We start from the raw sequence: 19,052 nt of genomic DNA, 5'->3' as shown, positions 1-19,052 counted from the left end.
AAGTACATACAATTAAGGAAACCGAATTTAGATACCTTTTCATGTCTTTTTTTTTTTTTTTAATGTTTATTTTGAGAGAGAGACAGACCACACATGCAAGTGGGGGAGGGCTAGAGGGAGAGGGAGAGAGAATCCTAAGTAGGTGCCATACTGTCAGCATGAGCCCATCGTGGGGCTTGATCTCACAACTGTGAGATCATGACCTGAGCTGAAATCAAGAGTTGGACGCTTAACTGACCGAGCCACGAGGTGCCTGATACCTTTTCATATCTTTGAAGTATTGTTTTGCTTGGAACATCAGCCTTCCACTAAGTGCTCTTATGTAATCAAAACAATACCAACTAGGAAAAAAAAAAAATACTAACTAGGAAAAGTTCTATGAATGGTCAGAAATTGCCTTGTTTAGTTTGTGATAATGTCTCTAGTATTGGGACTTCTCAGTTATTGACTTATGATAATCTTTTTCTTCATACAATCCTTTAAAAAAACTTACCAGCACAGTTAAAATAGTTCATATGTTTTTTAAGTTTTTCTTTTTTAAAGTTTATTATTATTTTTTTAGTAATCTCTACAGTCAATGTGGCGCTCAAACTCATGACCCAAGGATCAAGAATCACATGCTCTCCCCGGCAAGCCAGCCAGGTGCCCCAAAATAGTTCATATTTTTTAAGTAATAGCTGGATTTTGCTCCTGAATATTTTGCTTTCTTTACGTTTTTTAACTTTTTTTATTTTTTTCCTTCTTTGTTTAGTAAATATGTTAATAAAGAAGAAATATCAAGATATTTGTGCTTGTGGCCCAGTGTTTTGAGGTCTGGGTTATAGGTCTGATTGATCTTTTCCTTAATTTTAATACTGATTTTTAAAATTTTAATGTTTATTTATTTTTGACAGAGACAGCATGATTGGGGGAGGGGCAGAGAGAGAGGGAGACACAGAATCCAAAGCAGGCTCCAGGCTCTGAGCTGTCAGCACAGAGCCCAACGCGGGGCTTGAACTCACAGACTGCTAGACCATGACCTGAGCTGAAGTCGGACGCTCAACAGACTGAGCCACCCAGGCGCCACAATACTGATTTTAATACTGCCTGCTTCATAAGTGAGCTACATGTGTGACAAAAAAGATCGGTGTGATGGGGCTCCTGGGTGGCTCAGTCGGTTAAGCGTCTGACTTCGGCTCAGGTCATGATCTCACGGTCCGTGGGTTCGAGCCCCGCGTCGGGCTCTGTGCTGATGGCTCAGAGCCTGGAGCCTGTTTCAGATTCTGTGTCTCCCTCTCTCTCTGCCCCTCCCCCGTTCATGCTCTGTCTCTCTCTGTCTCAAAAATAAATAAACATTAAAAAAAAAAAAATTAAAAAAAAAAAAAAAAAAAAGATCGGTGTGAAGGCCCAGTATCGAAGTGCCTTGTCTGGTTTTCTAATCTTCTGACTCCTAAGAGTACAAACATTGCCACAGGCAAGCAGGACACAGTTAATCTCTGAATTTCTTTCGAGTTTACTTTTGTACAGGAAAGTCAACCTCACAATCCTAGCTAAAAGTAAACTTAACACCCGACTTAGATAAGTAATCTTTTAAAATGTGAGACATGGAGTTTAAAATATGAAATATATGGACATTTGCAACATAATGGTTTTTCTAAAAGTGCATTTGTGTCACAAGAAATACTTGTTTTAATAGCATTCTGTGGAGCCTATTATAATAGGTTGCTGTTTGTAAGAAAGTTGGAAGATTTTTTTAAAAATCACTTGGGAACAGGGATGCTTGGCTGGCTCAGTTGGTAGAGCATGTGACTTTTTTTTTTTTTTTTTTTTTTTAATGTTTATTTTTGAAAGAGAGAGTGTGAGCAGGGGAGGGGCAGAGAGAGACAGAGACACAGAATAGGAAGCAGGCTCCAGGCTCTGAGCTGTCAGAATACAGCCTGAATTGGGGCTTAAACCCACGAACTATAAGATCACCAGCTGAGCCAAAGTCTGCCGCTTAACTGACTGAGCCACTCAGGTGCCCCTAGTGCATGTGACTCTTGTTCTCAGAGTCATGAGTTCAAGCCCCGTGTTGGGTGTAGAGCTTACTTTCTAAAAAATTTGGGGGCACCTGGGTGGCTCACTTGGTTAAGCGTCCAACTCTTGGTTTCGGCTCAGGTCATGATCTCATGGTTTTGTGGTTTGGAACCCCTCCTTGGGTTCTGCGCTGACGGTGCAGAGCCTGCTTGGGATTCTCTCTCTTCCCTTCTTGTTCTGCCCCTCTCCCACTAACGCTGTCTCTCTCTCAAAATAGATAAACCTTAAAAAATAAAAATTAATTTGGGGAGAAGGAAAACTTACTTGAAAAAATTATGGGAAGTTTTGTCCCCCCAGTTTAGAGATAGTGTTCATACTCAGAGGATTTACGCTTCTGCAACTGGCTGCCTTTCAAGTCCTCAACCAAGTGACGTCCTTTACCTGTCTAGTTCTTCCTTCAACTTCAACATTTCCTCCAGGAGACTTTCCTGGCTTCCTAGGTGATATTAGGTCCTCATGCTGTGTGTTTCCTGGTACCTAGCCCCCTGTACTTCCCCCCACCTTGTATTATGAAATGTACTTTAGGGGTGCCTGGGTGGCTCAGTCAGTTAAGCATCCAACTTTGGTTCAGGTCATGATCTCAGGGTTCTCTGAGTTTGAACCCCACATCAGGCTCTCTGCTATCAGTTTGGAGCCCACTTTGGATCCTCTGTCTCCCTCTCACTGCCCTTCCCCTGCTCATGTGTGCACACACGAGCTCTCAAAAACAAACATTAAAAAATTTTTTTAATAAATAAAAAAATGAAATATACTTTATTAGAATTATTCCTTCAGGGGAAGGAAAAAATTATGCCTTCAGCTGCTTAGAATTTTTTTTTAATTTTTACTAAAAGAAAATTCAATTGATAGTAAAAAAAATTTTTTTTTATTGAGAAGACTTGTACTTTAAAAGGAAATAAAGTTTAGGTTTTCTTCCAAATGACAAAATCAGTTGGAGACACTTGTGGCCCTCAGTTTATTGTACTTTTGTTTAGTTCCTATTTAGCCTATTAAAGATACATCTATTTCTCAGTGGGATTGTCCAATCTGAACAAATAGAGAATATCTTCTATACTCCTAGGTTTCATACATAAGAGATTCTGAAAACCTAGGCTTTTTAAACTCAATTGTCAATCAGTGTGTTGTGCTGAAATGTTTACAAGAAATGCCTGTTTGGACTTATTGTGGGGTAGCTGAGCACTTCAAAATTCAAAACTGCATTGCCATAAAATCAGCATGTGATGGTTACAAATAAAATTTACATGTTTGAGGAAATTGATTACAATCATTTTGTGATAATTATTTCCTGGATATTTAATGTAAAATCCTCACCTAATGGAGAATGTTTGTAAAATGACACTTTCAGTCTTAACAAATGAGAAACAAATTGACTAGTTTTTGTGAGAGTTTAAATCTCTCATGAGTTAGAACATAATAAATTCCAGGGAATCAAGATTTGTAATGTAAAACAAAACCACAGAAGTACTAAAAAAATGGAGTAGGGGCACCTGAGTGGCTCAGTTGGTTCAGCATCCAGCTCTTGGTTTCTGATCAGGTCATGATCTTGCGGTCATGAACACATGGTCATGGGATCAAGCCCTGCATCTGGCTCCAAGCTCAAAGCCAGGAGCCTGCTCGGGATTCTCTCTCTGCCCTTCCCATACAGGTGTGTTTTCTCTCTGTCTCTCTCAAAAAAAAAATTAAATAATAACTCTTTTTAAAAGAGAAAGAATATAGAGTAATAGTTTTTATAGTCTCAGAGTGAGGAAGGTGTCTTTCCTAAGCAAGATTTTTTTAAAATCCAGAAACCATAATAGAAGAGATTAGTAAATGTGATTACATAATAATGAAAAATTTGGAATATTCTATAAATAAGATTAAAAGACAAAGAGGGAAGAAGTATTTGGCATTTTCAGCACATAATAAGAACTATTTCCTTTTATAGATCTCATGTATACCAGTCAAACCATAGAAGTGGGCAAAGGAAAGAAATAGCAAAACCACGAGAAGAGAAATACACATGGTTTTTAAATGGAAAAAAAAAGTAATACTTCAAAGAAATGAAAATTAAAGCCACAATGTGATACCATTTTTTACTTTACAGACTGAAAGATCAAAAGTTTTGATGTAATGTTGAGCTGGAAAGGATGTGAGGGCTATACGATACTGATGATGAGAGTGTAACTTGGTATAGGCTCTTTGAAAGTCAAGTTGAGCGGCACCTGGGTGGCTCAGTTGGTTAAACGTCTGACTTCAGGGGCGCCTGGGTGGCTCAGTCGGTTGGGCGGCTGACTCCGGCTCGGGTCATGATCTCGTGGTCCGTGAGTTCGAGCCCCGCGTCGGGCTCTGTGCTGACAGCTCAGAGCCTGGAGCCTGTTTCAGATTCTGTGTCTCCCTCTCTCTCTGACCCTCCCCCGTTCATGCTCTGTCTCTCTCTGTCTCAAAAATAAATAAATGTAAAAAAAAAAAATTAAAAAAAAAAAAAAAAAAAAAAAAAAAACGTCTGACTTCGGCTCAGGTCATGATCTCACTGGGCTCAATGGGCCCCATGCTGACAGCCTGGAGCCTCCTTGGGATCCTGCGTCTCCCTCTCTCTCTGTCCTCCCCCACTTGTGCTTTCTCTCTCTCTCTCAAAAATAAACATTAAAAAAAAAAAAAAGTCAGGGGCACCTGGGTGGCTCAGTCAGTTGAGCGACCGACTTCAGCTCAGGTCATGATCTCACAGTTTGTGAGTCTGAGCCCCGTGTCGGGCTCTGTGCTGACAACTCAGAGCCTGGAGCCTGTTTCAGATTCTGTGTCTCCCTCTCTCTCTGCACCTCCCCCACTCATGCTCTGTCTCTGTCTCAGAAATAAATAAAAACATTAAAAAAAATTTTTTTAAAAGTCAAGTTGACACTTATGTCAAAATATTAGATGTAAAAACAAACAAACAAACAAAAGTTAGATGTACAGGACATGTGGGTGGCTCAGTCGGTTAAGCGTCTGACTCTTTGATTTCAGCTCAGGTCGTGATTTCACAGTTGTGGGATCATGCCCCTTGACAGGCTCTGTGCTGATGGTGTGGACCCTGCTTGGGTTTCTCTCTCTCCCTCTACCCCTCCCCTGCTTGTGCTTTTACTCTCTTTCTCTCAAAATAAATAAATGTTAAAAAAAAAATGTTAGATGTACTTGTTCTTTGACCCAGCAGTTTCATTTATAGAAACTTTTCCAGTGATAACGGTACACAGGTGCACAGATGTATTTACAACACTATTCATTGCAGCATTATTCTTAGTAAGAGGTGTAAAGAACCTAAATGTCCTTTGGCAGAAGACCCTGGTTAATTAAATAAGAATATTCATACAATAATTTGGGGCAGCCATTAAAAAAGGCCAACGTGTAGCTCTGTGTTAAAGATCAATCTCTAGGATACGATGTTAAATGAAAACCAGCAAGATACAGAATAGTGTGTAGAATGGTGCCATTGGAAAATATTGGTGAGATACACATGTAGTACCTAAAAGGATAGCCAGACTGCTTCTGGGCAGAGAGGGAGTTGGGCTGGGAAGAAGAGGGAGAGTTTTCACTGTACACTCAACTCTTTGCATTTTTTTAAATGTATTTTGTAGTTTTCTACACACAAGTTACTCTTTCTGAAATGTTGCTGAAACTGTTGAGTTTTTTTTTAAGTAAGCTCTGCACCCAACGTGGGGCTTGAACTCATGATCCTAAGATCAAGAGTTGCATGCTGTACTGACTGAGCCAGCCAGGTGCATAAGTAATTCAGGGCAAAAATTAACCAATCTAGACTTAAAAACCAAAAAAATCCACATTTCCCATCTGATCATTACTTTGTCAGAAAAGGGAGCAGAATGTGACCTCTAAAGAGGTTAGGAAACTGAGCTAATGTGAGGTAAGATACTGTAAAAAAAAAAAAAAAAAAAAAAAAAAAAAAAAAAAAAAGGCAGTGTTGGTAAAACTGATGTACGTAGCCTTAACCTTGAAAAAATACCCTCTAGACAGTGCATTATTCTTAAAGTATAAAATGAATTTCACAGTGTTGCTGTAACTATTCCAGTTCTCAGGTGACTTTTGGGATCAGAATTGCTCTATTTAAAGACATGGCCCAGGGAACAGTGAACGCTAGAATATAAGCTTCTATTTAAATCTTTTAAAAAGCAGTAGCTCACATTGGGGCAGCGACAAGGCCATTGGGGTACAGTTTTAAATAGAAATTTACTCCACAGCGCCTGGGTGGCTCAGTTGGTTAAGCATCTGACTTTGGCTTGGGTCATGATCTTGAGGTTTGTGAGTTGGAGCCCCGTGTTGGGCTCTGTGCTGACAGCTCAGAGCCTGGAGCCTGCTTCGGATTCTGTGTCTCCCTCTCTCTCTGCCCCTCCCCCACGCATACCCTGTCTCTCAAAAATAAGCATTAAAAAAAAAATTTTTACTCCAATGCAAAAAATTCTGCTGGAGATGGAACTAACTTCTAAAAACACATTACAGAGCTCCTGGGTGGCTCAGTCGGTTGAGTACTCCAGCTCAGGTCATGGTCTCACAATTCATGAGTTCGAGCCCCACATCAGGCCCACTGCTATCAGCACGGAGCCTGCTTCAGATCCCCTGTCCGCCTCTCACTCCCCTTCCCCCACTTGCACTCTCTTAAAAATGAATAAAACAAATAAATAAAGAAATGAAAATTAAAACACATTTTGGGGTACCTGGGTGGCTCAGTTGATTAAGTGTCAGACTTAATAACAGGGGCACCTGGGTGGCTCAGTCCATTCAGCCTCTGACTTCGGCTCAGGTTATGATCTCACGGTTACTGGGTTCGAGTCCCACATTGGGCTTTGTGCTGATAACGCAAAGCCTGTTTCAGATCTTCTGTCCCCATCTCTCTGCCCTTCCCCCGCTTGTGCTCGCTTTCTCAAAAACAATCATTTAAAATAATAATAACAACACATTACTACTTTAAATGAGTAATTTACGGGCCAAGGTATTGGCTTAAACACCAGAATACTGAAAAATTGTGTGCTGTAACCCTAAGAGCTTGGCAGGACACTTGATGCATATGTTAGGTGGTTTAGGAAACTGTTATCTTCATGATTGTACCTTGAGAATTACTCAAGGCTCTAACCACCACTTAAAATCTTGTTTGTGAATGTGGTATTTTTTTTTTTTTTCCTGCTTGAATAAGGAGAATCCCGAGACAACCAACATCATTGTTGGCAAAAGTAAATGGACTCATTTTAAATCTTGGCCTCGGAAAGAACATATCACTACTGAAACCTGAAAAAAGCTTAGCCACTGAACTTATCCAGAACATGTGACAGGGTAGGCTACACACTTAGTAGAAAATGTTAACTTTAACCTTTATTTTCTCTGGAGAGCAAACTAGATTGTTTTGCAGTCTAATGAAAGAGGTATTCAGTGGCAGTAAGAATTGTTCATACAGTAAATAATTAATGAGCACCTACTATGTGCTGTTCTAGGCACAGGGTATACAACAATGAACAGACAAAACCCCTGCCCTCATGGAGTTTAGATTCTGACAAAATACGTAACATGTCATGGGAAGGTAAGTGCTGTGGAGAAAAACATGGGAAAAGGATGCTTAATTTTATTTAAATAGACTGGTCAGAGGAAGCCTCACTAAGCTGACAATTCAGCAAAGGTCTGCAGACAGGAATAGAGCAGGCCAGGGCTGAGCATGCAGACAGAAGGTACACTGAGTGCATACGCCCTGAGACCGGTTTTTCTGGCATGTTCTAGAATCAGCAGGAAGATCGGAATGGCTAGAGTGGGGTGAGGAGTGGAGAGAGTAGTAGAAGAAATGGCAGAAAATGGTCAAAGGCCTCTTATTTAGGACTTTGTAAGCCACGTTAAGGGCTTGGATTTTTGTTCTCAGAAGGAAAGCCATGGGAGGGATTTTGAGAGGCATAACATTTTATGTTGCCATTTGTTTGATAGACTTCTAGGGGCCTTGAGCAGATTTTGGTAGGTGGAGATAAGATGAGGAGCTTGATGTTGAACAGGTCAAATCTCAGATGCCTCGTATGACATCTTAGTAAATGTCAAATAGGCAGTTGAATATCCCAAGTCTGGAGCTCAGGAGAGATGCCAGGTAGCAATATAAATTTGGGCACTTAAAGCCATGAGCCTGGATGGGATGACCAATGGAGTAAGTATAGAAATGAGAACTGGGGCATGTCAGCATTCAGAAACTGGGCGGATCCCCAGGGAGGAACCAGCAAAAGAGACAGGAGAAGCTGGTGAAGAAGGCAAAGCAGGCAAGTGTCTGGAACTGGGGTAATACCCAGTAGCTACTAGCCACATGTGGCTATTTGAACTAATTAAACTTTTTTTAACGTTTATTCATTTTTGAGACAGAGCGCAAGTGGGGGTGGGGCAGAGAGAAAGGGAGACACAGAATCCAAAGCGGGCTCCAGGCTCCGAGCTGTCAGCACAGAACCTGACTCAGGGCTTGAATTCACAAACCCTGAGATCATGACTTGAGCCAAAGTTGGATGCTTAACCGCCTGGGCCACCCAGGCACCCCTGAATTAAAATTTTAAATTCAGTTCCTCAGCCACACTAGCCACATCTCAAGGGCTCACTTCATATGGCTAGTGGCTACTGATTGGACAACACAGATAGACATAAAACGTTTCCACTATCACTAAAGTTCTACTGGCAGTACTAATCCAGAAACCAATTGAAGAAGGTATCTCAAGGACAGGGAGTGTGTCAAAAACTGCCAAGGGATAATTTAAGAGCTGAGACTTGACCATCTGGTGTAGTTAAGAGTAAGTGACCAGTGGCCTCTTGACAACAGAGCAATTTGGGTAGAGTGGGAGGCTAAGCCTGATAGAAGTATATTCAGGATAACCTGGAGAGGAACTAGAACCAGAAAAGATACTTCATTCTTGACCCTGGACTCCGGCAGGCCGCTGTTTGCAGTATACTCTACAGGCCATGTCCATGCTGACACTGCTATTGTGGAGGGCCTGACAAGCCTGGTATGGGGCTCCTGGGGCTACAGACCCGGATCCATGCCAATCTGCTACAGAAACAGCTCAGGACCATGGACATCACCATTGGACTCACCTCTTGCTTTGTTTTCTCCTGCCATGGGCTGGGTCTTGTCACATTTGGAGAGCTACAGGAAGCAGGAGTGAGGGGGACTGTCCTCTCCTTCACCTTGTGACATGACCATCCCTGGTCTGGTCTGTCCTCATCATGTCTGCTGAATTCCTAGCTGGCCTCCCTTGGATCATGGCCTTGAGTTACAATGACCTCTTCTATAATCATGACCTGTTGATTTTCCATAGTGACATCCTGGGACCACATGTATCAGTTTATAAGACCCTGCTCTGTAGGCCCCCCCCCCCCTTGTAACAATGTCTACTTAAACCTTGAAAAAATATATAGACATCTGTTTAAAGGTTTGCAGTTCAAATAGCTCAGGTGAACTTACCACAAAATATTTGTTGAAGCTGTGCCAAAGACCAATACAGCTGTCATGACTAACAGTTGAATCTTTGTGGTACATTAAGAACCCATGGCCCAGGGGTGCCTGGGTGGCTCAGTCGTTCAAGCATCTGACTTCAGCTCAGGTCATGATTTCATGGCTTGTAGTTCAAGCCCCTCATCAGGCTCTCTGCTGTCAGCAGAGCCTGCTTCAGATCCTGTCTCCCTCGCTCTCTGCCCCTCCCCCATTCACTCTCTCTCCCTCTCTCAAAAATAAACGTACGCACACAAACCAATGGTTCCAGTACAATCATTTGAAGAGCTCTAAAAACACAGTTGTCTGTTCTCCTCCCCCAGAGACTGAGAAAACTGGGAAGGGATCTTGGCATTGTTTATATGAAGAGTTTTGCTTTCTTTTTTTATTTCTTTGGATGATTCTAATATACAGCTCCTGTTCAAGACATACTCACTGTCTGAGACCAAAACAAAAATACTAATGCATGATTCCCAATCATGGTCCAGAATTCTATGGAACTTAAAAATATATTGGAGAATTTATAAAGTGATGGCACACACTTGATGCAAAGAGTCATGCAGTATTGTGGTAAGCTTTTCTACCAGTGTTTTGGAGATTGAGAATGTTAAATCCATCAAGAAGGAAATCAACACTAGATAATCTTAATAAGACTAGAACACTTACTACCCATGGTGAACAAACATACCAGTTTGATTATTTTATGGGTGCAGTTACTCTCGTAGGAGTACTTTATCTCATGATTCCACCTCCCCAAAGAAAAGCTTTTTTTTATTTTGTTACTTTATAAAGTTTTTTTTAATATGAAATTTATTGTCAAATTGGTCTCCATTCAACACCCAGTGCTCATCCCAACAGATGCCCTCCTCAATGCCCATCTCCCACCCCTCATCAACCCTCAGTTTATTCTCAGTTTTTTAAGAGTTTCTTATGGTTTGCCTCCTTCCCTCTCTGTAACTTTTTTTTTCTCTCCCCCTCCCCCATGGTCTTCTGTTAAAGAAAAGCTTTTTAACCAATTATAAAAGCTTTGAAATAGAATCATATTCTAAACTTAGGAAATCACACTTTTACTTTAAAACTGGTAGCACCTTTAAAACGAGAAAGGTCACGTGGTGACTCCATGAATTAGATGTTGTTTCTGCAGTTCAGTTTATTCTCTATCCTGGCACTTTCAAAAAAATAAAATATCTGGCATATTTCCATGAAAAGCACTCAACAGGTTTTACTTCATTTCAGGTGTGGTTGCAAATAAAGGGACTTAGTAAGTCACTACGGGATATAACTCTGTTTTTCTCACTTCTGGAAGCAGATATCATTGGCTAGTTATGGATCCTAGGATGCTTGCTCTTTCCCTAAAATCCCTGAAGCACTTTCTATATTTGCCATTTATCTAATCCAGTATTTACTGCTTTATTGTATCGTGATGTGAATATGAAACAAATGACTCAATGTAACACACAGGTCTTCTATCTGTCAGTTTTAACCTCTCCCTCAATCTAATACAGTTAGATTAATTTCACCTTTCCCTTTATAAAGAGCGCTTTGAACTATTAAATAGCCATAGACAAAACAGGAATAATTCACAACTTGGATACTTCATTCCTAAATAATCAAAAAACATGAACCTTGCAATCTGAAACTTAGTAATTATTTTTTTGGAAGTACTAAATTACTCCTACTCTATTTTAATATTTCTACTACCAAGGCAATCTGGTCTTGAAAGATAGAGATGGACTGAGCATTTACTTACCAAATCCCCAAACACTACAATTTGAAGTATAAGAGATAAAATCTACTTCAATAAAAAGCAATTACTATTTAATAAGACAAATGATAAGCTCACAAACCTTGCATTATGTCAAGCATTTATAAAGTGAAAAAAAATTGAAATCGTTTTCTTAAATCGTTTTCAAACTACCACTGCCTCAAGAGTGACCAAATAAAGAAACTGCTCAATGATTTCCCCCAAATTATCCTCTTTTTTTCTGAGAAGCAGTATAATGGAATGATAGAGCTGGAGCTCTGAAGCCAGACAGCCTGGATTCATATCCTGGGTCTTCCACGTGCTTGCTGTGGAACCACGGGCAAGTTCTTAACTCCTGTGCTTAATTCAGGTTTCCTCATGTTCACTCAGAATCACTCAGAAAAGGGGTAAATCGCTCAGAAAGCGGTATCTGCAGTATGCATACTACCAGTTAAGTGCTCAAAAGATGCCAAGTGATTGGGTTACCCGACCCTCACAGAAAAAGGCATTTCAAATTGCTGCCTACTTGGAAGATTTCGGTGTACTGTAGCACAAGATGTATCATTTCAGTCACTAGAGCTTTGGAAGAAGTAAAGGGAAAGTGAGACTGCCTGCCTGGAGAAGGATCTGACCTTGCCGCTTTTGAGGCAACAAACATACCCGCTCTATCTTTCGAGGAAAGCTTGCTGTGGAATGTTCAGCCTTCCATTCGAACCAAATCAGACTTCAACGCTGAGGCTGGTAGAACACATTTAGATTTTCGGTAGCTCATACAAACTGATAAAAACCTTTCCATAATGCCATTTCCATTCCTTGGCCTAGCTAGACAAGAGAATACCGTGAAACGTGTCATTTGTGAGAAGCAAATGACGGTGGTTAGGAACAAAGGAAGCAGATGCCTGGTTACCCCTGGCTCTGCTGCTTAGCAGGTGTGTGACCTTAACAGGCAAGTTACTTTTCACTTCTCTACCTCAGTGTCCTTATCTGTAAAGCCTGGATAATTGTTTTCTTAGGGTTGTTTAGAGGATGAAATGAGTTAATTCGTGTAAAGCTCTTAGAAGAAGGCCCAACAGAATAAGCACCAAAAGAGGTTATGGTTATTATTAAAATCTATTCGTGTAAAATATTTCCTTGGTATTAATGCCATTACTGTATAAAAATACATCTTGATCCCACCCAGAAAAAAAAAAGAAAAAGAAAAAAAATCCTAAAATCTGAGATTTCCATGTTTTAGTTATTTGTATTGGTACCAGACATGAGGTAGGAAGTACAAATGCAAAGGAGGAAGTACAAGGATCACATCTTCATGCAGTTAACCTGTTGCCTGAAGACTGGACCTTAGGCCAGAAAAGAAACTCACAAGGCTGATGACCTGGTAGGATGTTAGAGTGGTGTCACACATCTGACAGAGACTGGACGAAATATTTTCACTGAACACCTCGTTTCCATCTTCCGTGTGTGAGATTTCTCAACTTCCAAACATGGAGTTTCTTCCCAAGTAATTTTTAAAAAACCAAAGGCATTAATAATGCTGATAATGCCAGTAGCCTTACCAAAAGGAAGCACAAACTTTGTTTATCAAGACAGCCATCACCTCAATAATTGTATGCCAATTTCTCACAAACTGATAGCAAGCAAGCATAAATAGTTGGCTTAGTTTACAAGGTTGAACTGGTGTTTTAGTTTGAAGAATTTTAAAGCAAGCCAGGTAACTGTATAAAATTTAAATTTTATGACCATGTTTGGACCTTTTTACATTAAGCACAATGGAAATTTTCATATTTATTTTCTTCCCCAAAGGAAAAATTTCTGAATCATCACTATGTTGCACAGTGGAATAAAAATAGGAGTTCAGGTACTTATTCAAGTTTCTAAAGAATGCAAATAACAGACACGATTTTACTTCCAAAAGCTGAAGTCATCAACATGATTCTGTAGTACTGTATCTCAGGCTTCATTTAAAAAGTCATTATTATTCCGATAAAGAGAGCCCCCTGGTCACACTTTTTAGAAAGCCTCTGCCCCACCACAACTTCCTGAGATCTGTGAAGAAACTGCAGTCTTGTGATCAGGTTCCATATAGCACTGGCAGTTTTGTACTGTAAGGAAAAATGGTGACCGATTTGATTTTACTTGATTTTACGTGTCAATCAGTTGTAGTCTGCTGATCTGATTGGAAGCCTTGACAAATGCCTGGTGGCGATTGCAAATAACTGCCAAGCATATGGGGATAATACAATAGCCCACCGTTTTGGGGTCAGCTCTTGTACAAGAATAAAGGAACAAAAACATCTGTAAGTAAGGGATCAGAAAAATAATCGTCCAAAACCAAAACGGCAGGGAGAGTAACCGAGCTTTCAAGGAGTGGGTCCATGTGGTTCCTTCAAGGGGCTCTTCCGGGTGCTGCTGAATGTGTTCCAAGGCCAGCCTGTTGTAAGTCTCATTGATTTCAAAAACATAGTAAAATGCTGCTGCACTTGCTAACAGATACAATCCCACTCCAATCCATCCCATCCTCTGACGGAAGTTCATCATTCTCCATGCTCTGTGCCTTCAAATTTAAAAAAAAATTACAAATTAGGGTCTAGTAAGGCGGTCATGGCAACTATTCCATTAATGCATTTAAAGTTCAAAATCATTAGATTTACATTTTCCAAGAAACGTAAACAACTCACAGCTTCTTTTATGTAATAATTACGAAGAAGTAAGGTTTCACTGCATATTGAGAGTGCTTTTTATGTGACTCCCACAGAAAAAAATCAAATCACTATATTCCGGCTGAAACGGGTCCAGCACAACTTCCCTTGAGAAAGTGGAATTAAACTGGTTTCCTACGGAACACTTCACTTTTATAGTTCAAATACTTTCTGGCTTAAACAGTACTGTTTCAGTAATGTTTTACGTGAACATTCGATTCTCCAAGTCAAACCAATGTCGGAGCCCCCAAGTTAAGACAGTAACTCTTAAACACTTACAATGGTCCCGAAAATCTTCCTGTTCCCACGGCAAGCGTTAAAGAGTCACTCAGTTCTGAATAATCGGGTGGTTTTGGCATTTCAGAGAAAGCCACCATAAGAGAAATCCCCGGGGTCACCGGCTGGGAGAAATGGGAGCGCGGCCAGCCCGGAGCACAAGCTAATTGTGATTAAGCACAGCGTGACTGCGGCCAGTCACGCGGCGGCCGGGCCACTGTGGCTGCGGCCGGAGCCCCAGCCCGTGTCACCCGGCCGGGCCGGGAGGCTCCCCAGCCCCCCGGGCCTCCCCGGCAGCCGGCCCCGCCCCCCGCCGCGGTGCAGCGCCGGCGGCCGCGACCAAGGGCTGCGAGGGCGGCGCCGGGCCCGGGCCTCTCCGCCTCGCCGCGCCGGGAACCCAGCGCCGGACAGCGGCCACCGGCCGAGCCTGCAGGAACGAGCAGCTCCCGGATCTCACCTTCCTGTCCCGTTTGGCCCGCCCGCCCGCCGTCCCGGATGCTACCACGGTCGGGACTTCCGGCTCGGGCCGGAAGGGCGCGCGCTCCTCCCCGTCGTGACGCCGCGCCGCCTCCCCGCGCGCCGGGACCGGGGACCGCAGCTGCGACCCCGGGGGTCGGGGCGCATCCCTTTCCGGGGGCGGCCGTCTGGGCCGGGCGACTCCGGAGCTCCTCGGCCCGGTCCCCGGTGGCTCACCGCGGACAGCAGCGCGGCTACGGGGCGGACCGCCGTACCCCGGTCGCGCCTGGCGGAGGATAGCGGCGAGGGGCGCCCGCGGCCGCAGAGAGGGTGAGACGGCCGCCTGTTGCAGTGGGACCGGTGCGGGGCCTCTCGGGGCCGGGGTCACTGACACCTGCAGCTAACCTGACTGCTTTGTCCTCGCAGGCCGCCGGTCGGGACGTTGACGGCACTTACCTGGGGTGCCGCAGAGAAACGCCGTGAATTGCGGGGGCATCAGTACCCCGGCCAAATTAGAATTTAAATCCGTTGTTTTGAGCACCATGACGCTGAGACTTTTAGAAGACTGGTGCAGGGGGATGGATGTGAACCCTCGGAAGGCGCTGTTGATTGCCGGCATCCCCCCGACCTGCACTGTGGCGGAAATCGAGGAGGCTCTGCGGGCTGGTTTAGCGCCCTTGGGCGAGTACTCACTGCTGGGGAGGATGTTCCGGCGGGTGGAGAACTGGAATGTAGCCTTAGTAGGGCTAACCGAGGAGACTAGTCATGCTCTGGTCCCTAAGGAGATCCCTGGAAAAGGGGGTGTCTGGAGAGTGATCTTTAAGCCTCCGGACCCGGATAATGAATTTTTAAGCAGATTAAACGAATTCTTAGAGGGAGAGGGTACAACACTGGGTGAGTTGACCAGAGCTCTTGGATATGGAAACGACCGTTCCGACCTAGACCAGGACAGGATCCCAGAAATACAGGCCCCTGTGTTGGCACAGGCATTAGATGAGGCTCTTCAGCCTGCCCTGCAATACCTGAAATACAAAAAGCTGAGAGTGTTCTCAGGCAGCGATCCTCCAGAACCAGGAGAAGAAGAATTTGAATCTTGGCTGTTTCATACCACTCAGATGATGAAGACATGGCAGGTGTCAGATGCAGAGAAAAGAAGGCGATTGCTAGAGAGCCTTAGAGGCCCAGGATTTGATGTTATTCGAGTCCTTAAGATAAACAATCCTTCCATTACAGTCGCTGAATGCCTGCGGGCCCTTGAGCAGGTTTTTGGGGTTATCGACAATCCTAGGGAATTGCAGGTCAGATATCTGACCACTTATCAGAAGGATGAAGAAAAACTGTCCGCTTACGTGTTAAGGTTGGAGCCTTTATTACAGAAGCTGGTAGAGAGAGGAGCAATCGAGAAAGATGTTGTGAATCAGGCCCGCCTAGACCAAATCTTTGCCGGAGCAATCCACAGAACGCTTCGCAGGAAGCTTCCCGTGCCAAAGGACGGCCCCGCCCCTGGCTTTTTGGAATTACTGGCACTGATAAAGGATGAAGAGGCAGCTGAGGAGGAGGAGGCCCTTCTGTTAATGTTTCCTAAGTGTGTCATAGACTAGGAAGGATGTAGTTCTGCACTAGTATTTATGTATTTAAATTTACCCCTGTGAATTTGCCATATAAAATTGTGCAGAGGGTCTGGCACCGCATACGTATGGTGCTCCGAGAGGACAGGCAAGGCTCAGTTGCATGTGCTGACCGTTGAGATGTCAGCTTCTGTGGTAACAGGTGCAAAGATAGCATGTTGGATGTGATTATTATAGATTTTAGATTTGTGTTGTCTATTATGAAGATATGAGCAGTGGTTAAGATGCTAAGGTATTTTCTGTTTGAATCACAATTTTACTGATTCTGTGCAATCAGAACAAGAGGCGGAATCAAATGCTGAGGTTGATAAGTTTGTCAGCTGTTCCCTCGAACCCCAGGTTCCTGATATGTGTCATCAGAACATCCGTGCCGAATGCCATTTTAATAGGTGTTATAAGATGACCTGTGTGAACTTCTAAAATAAAGGAATGCTGATAAAATGACCTTTTTTAAAAAAATCTGTTTTATTTATATCAAGATTCCAAGAGAGATTTCATCTGAACATACGGTTCCAGCCCCGCCTGGGTGGCTCCATCCGATAAGCATCCATCTTCTGCTCCGGTGATGATCTCACAGCTCTCTTGAGTTCAAGCCCTGCTTCAGGCTCTGTGCTGACAGCTCGGAGCCTGGAGCCTGCTTCAGATTCTGTGTCTCCTCTCTCTGCCCATCCCCCGCTTGTGCTCTGTCTCTGTCTGTCTCTAAATGAATTAATGAATGAATGAATGAATGAATCTTGGGCGCCTGGGTGGCTCAGTAGATTGAGTGTCCAACTTCAGCTTAGGTCATGTTCTCACAGTTCATGAGTTTGGGCCCCACCGTGGGCTCTGTGCTGACAGCTCAGAGCCTGGAGCCTGCTTCGGATTCTGTCTCCCTCTCTCTCTCTGCCCCTCACCTGCTTGTGCTCTGTCTCTCTTTCTCTCTTAAAAATAAACAAACATTTAAAAAAAAACAAAAAAGAAGTAGGAGATGCACGGGACGCCTGGGTGGCTCAGTCGGTTAAGCGTCTGACTTCGACTCAGGTGAGTTCAAGCCCCGCGTCGGGCTCTGTGCTGACAGCTCAGAGCCTGGAGCCTGCTTCAGATTCCATGTCTCCCTCTCTCTCTGCCCCTCCCCCGCTCGTGCTCTGTCTCTGTCTCTCTCTCTCTCTCTCAAAAATAAATAAACAAAAAAAGGGTTCCAAAAGCATAAATCTGAAAAACACCAGGGTTAACACAATCTTACTCCCTTGGATATTTTCCTCTTAGTGCCAAGGGGTAGGGAGTAGTTTTCTAAGTGAGATTGCCAGGGGACCTTGTATTGATGCACAGTGGAATGAACAAGATCACACACAAATTAGTGCATCAGTGGAAACCAATGCATCCGTATGTCGAATTTGGGGAGTGAAAGGAAAGAGATGAAGGTTGTGTGCTTGTCCATGACAGACTGGATGAAATTAAAGCTTTCCCATATGCTTTCTCATGTAATCTTAAAAATCCTGCAGTATAGGAAAACTCAGCTTCTCGCTTGTAGAAATGGGCACAGAAAGGTTAAAAAATGCTTGCCCAAGGCGAAACAACTAGTAAGTGGCGGGGCCAGAATTCTATCCTCTGCCCTACGGCACGGCCCATATTCTTTCTGTTGCCAGAAAGAGAAGCAATCATAAGGGTGTCTGCACCCAACAGCCTCACAAGGGAAACACGGCAGATGTTAACCCCATTTCATAAATGTCTTCTATGCATTATGTAGAGTACGTTGTTCCGAATCATTACTGCAAACGAGACATTATTAGAAGTAGGGAGTATGAGAACCTGTAAGTCCTAGGGGCAGCCAGGTGGGTGGGCATGGGTTAGTGATTTGGTTCCTAAAAAAACAAAAAAATCACAGCATGAAGAAAGTTTGAAAAGTAGGAGAAAAGTCTTCCTCTTTAAGAGGTAGCTGGGTGGCTCAGTCAGTTGAGTGTCTGACTCTGATCTCTGCTCAGGTCTGGATCTCAGGGTCGTGAGTTCTAGCTCTATGCCGAGTGTGGAGCCTACTTTAAAGAAAAAAAAAGTCTTCCTCTTTAGTAAAACTAGCCCAAGAATTTTGGGATTTACATCATCGGTTTAGATTCAAGGGCGTAGTAAAATGTTTGCGTTAATGTCATCATGGGACACCTGGGTGGCTGTTGATTTCGGCTCAGGTCGTGATCGCACAGTTGGTGAGATCGAGCCCTGCGTCAGGCTCCGAGCTGACCACGTGGAGCCTACTTGGGATTCTCTCTTTCCCTCTCTCTTCCCCTCCCTCACTTGCATGTTTGTGCATCCTCTCTCTCAAAATAAATAAATAAACATAAAAAAAAAAAAGACTCAATGTCCTGGTTTCATTCTTTATCAAGTCCTCCCACCATGGGAAGCTAAATACAGATCAAACCATCACATTATACACCATATATATATATATATATATATATATATATATATATATATGTATGTATATATATATATATATATATATATATATAATTTTTACTTGTCAATTAAGGCGAGAAACAAGAAGCTAAATGCTAGATGGCATAGACTAGATAAATTCAAAGGTACAATTCTGATCTTGTTTGTAAGGTGCTTTGTTACCTTAGTCCTGGGGAGTGGCACCTGCAATTTGCTGATAAACAGACACTGTGCTCACACACAGGTGTTAGTATTCACTGTACCCCTCCTGTATATAAGGCACTGAGATGGGCGGTTGGACTATATAGTTAAATTTAGGTTATAATGCC

General features: G+C 42.9%; 2 protein-coding genes across 3 annotated transcripts; one reads left to right on the top strand and one right to left on the bottom strand.

The window, feature by feature from the left end:
- Positions 1–12,476: 12,476 nt before the first annotated feature.
- On the bottom strand, positions 12,477–14,754 carry LYSET (lysosomal enzyme trafficking factor). Of its 2 annotated transcripts, none has more exons than XM_060620611.2 (2): positions 14,691–14,754; positions 12,477–13,812 (listed from the first exon to the last, which is right to left on the bottom strand). In XM_060620611.2, exon 2 carries the CDS (start codon positions 13,794–13,796, stop codon positions 13,401–13,403), a length of 396 nt encoding a protein of 131 aa, XP_060476594.1. In that variant the 5' UTR covers positions 13,797–13,812; positions 14,691–14,754; the 3' UTR covers positions 12,477–13,400. The 2 variants fall into 2 exon arrangements, with proteins under 2 accessions (XP_060476594.1, XP_060476593.1); XM_060620610.2 differs by lacking the exon at positions 14,691–14,754 and adding an exon at positions 14,237–14,684.
- Positions 14,755–14,806: 52 nt separating this feature from the next.
- Positions 14,807–16,761, top strand: MOAP1 (modulator of apoptosis 1). The gene is made up of 2 exons (XM_060620608.3): positions 14,807–15,019; positions 15,116–16,761. Exon 2 carries the CDS (start codon positions 15,232–15,234, stop codon positions 16,288–16,290), a length of 1,059 nt encoding a protein of 352 aa, XP_060476591.2. The 5' UTR covers positions 14,807–15,019; positions 15,116–15,231; the 3' UTR covers positions 16,291–16,761.
- Positions 16,762–19,052: the final 2,291 nt, after the last annotated feature.

Source organism: Panthera onca, chromosome B3, assembly GCF_046562875.1.
Source record: "Panthera onca isolate mPanOnc1 chromosome B3, mPanOnc1 haplotype 2, whole genome shotgun sequence".
NCBI classification, from domain to species: domain Eukaryota; kingdom Metazoa; phylum Chordata; class Mammalia; order Carnivora; family Felidae; genus Panthera; species Panthera onca.
Note: the sequence above shows the minus strand (reverse complement) of the source record. Positions and strands in the feature narration are given on the sequence as shown.

What these genes read in the sequence shown, in the direction of transcription:
- MOAP1 (XM_060620608.3), top strand. Translation starts at nt 15,232, where the DNA reads ATGACGCTGAGACTTTTAGAAGACTGGTGCAGGGGGATGGATGTGAAC.
- LYSET (XM_060620610.2), bottom strand. Translation starts at nt 14,334, where the DNA reads ATGGTGGCTTTCTCTGAAATGCCAAAACCACCCGATTATTCAGAACTG. An exon ending in GGAAGATTTTCGGGACCATT is followed by an intron (nt 13,813 to 14,236) that starts GTAAGTGTTTAA and finishes TTAAATTTGAAG; the next exon opens with GCACAGAGCATGGAGAATGA.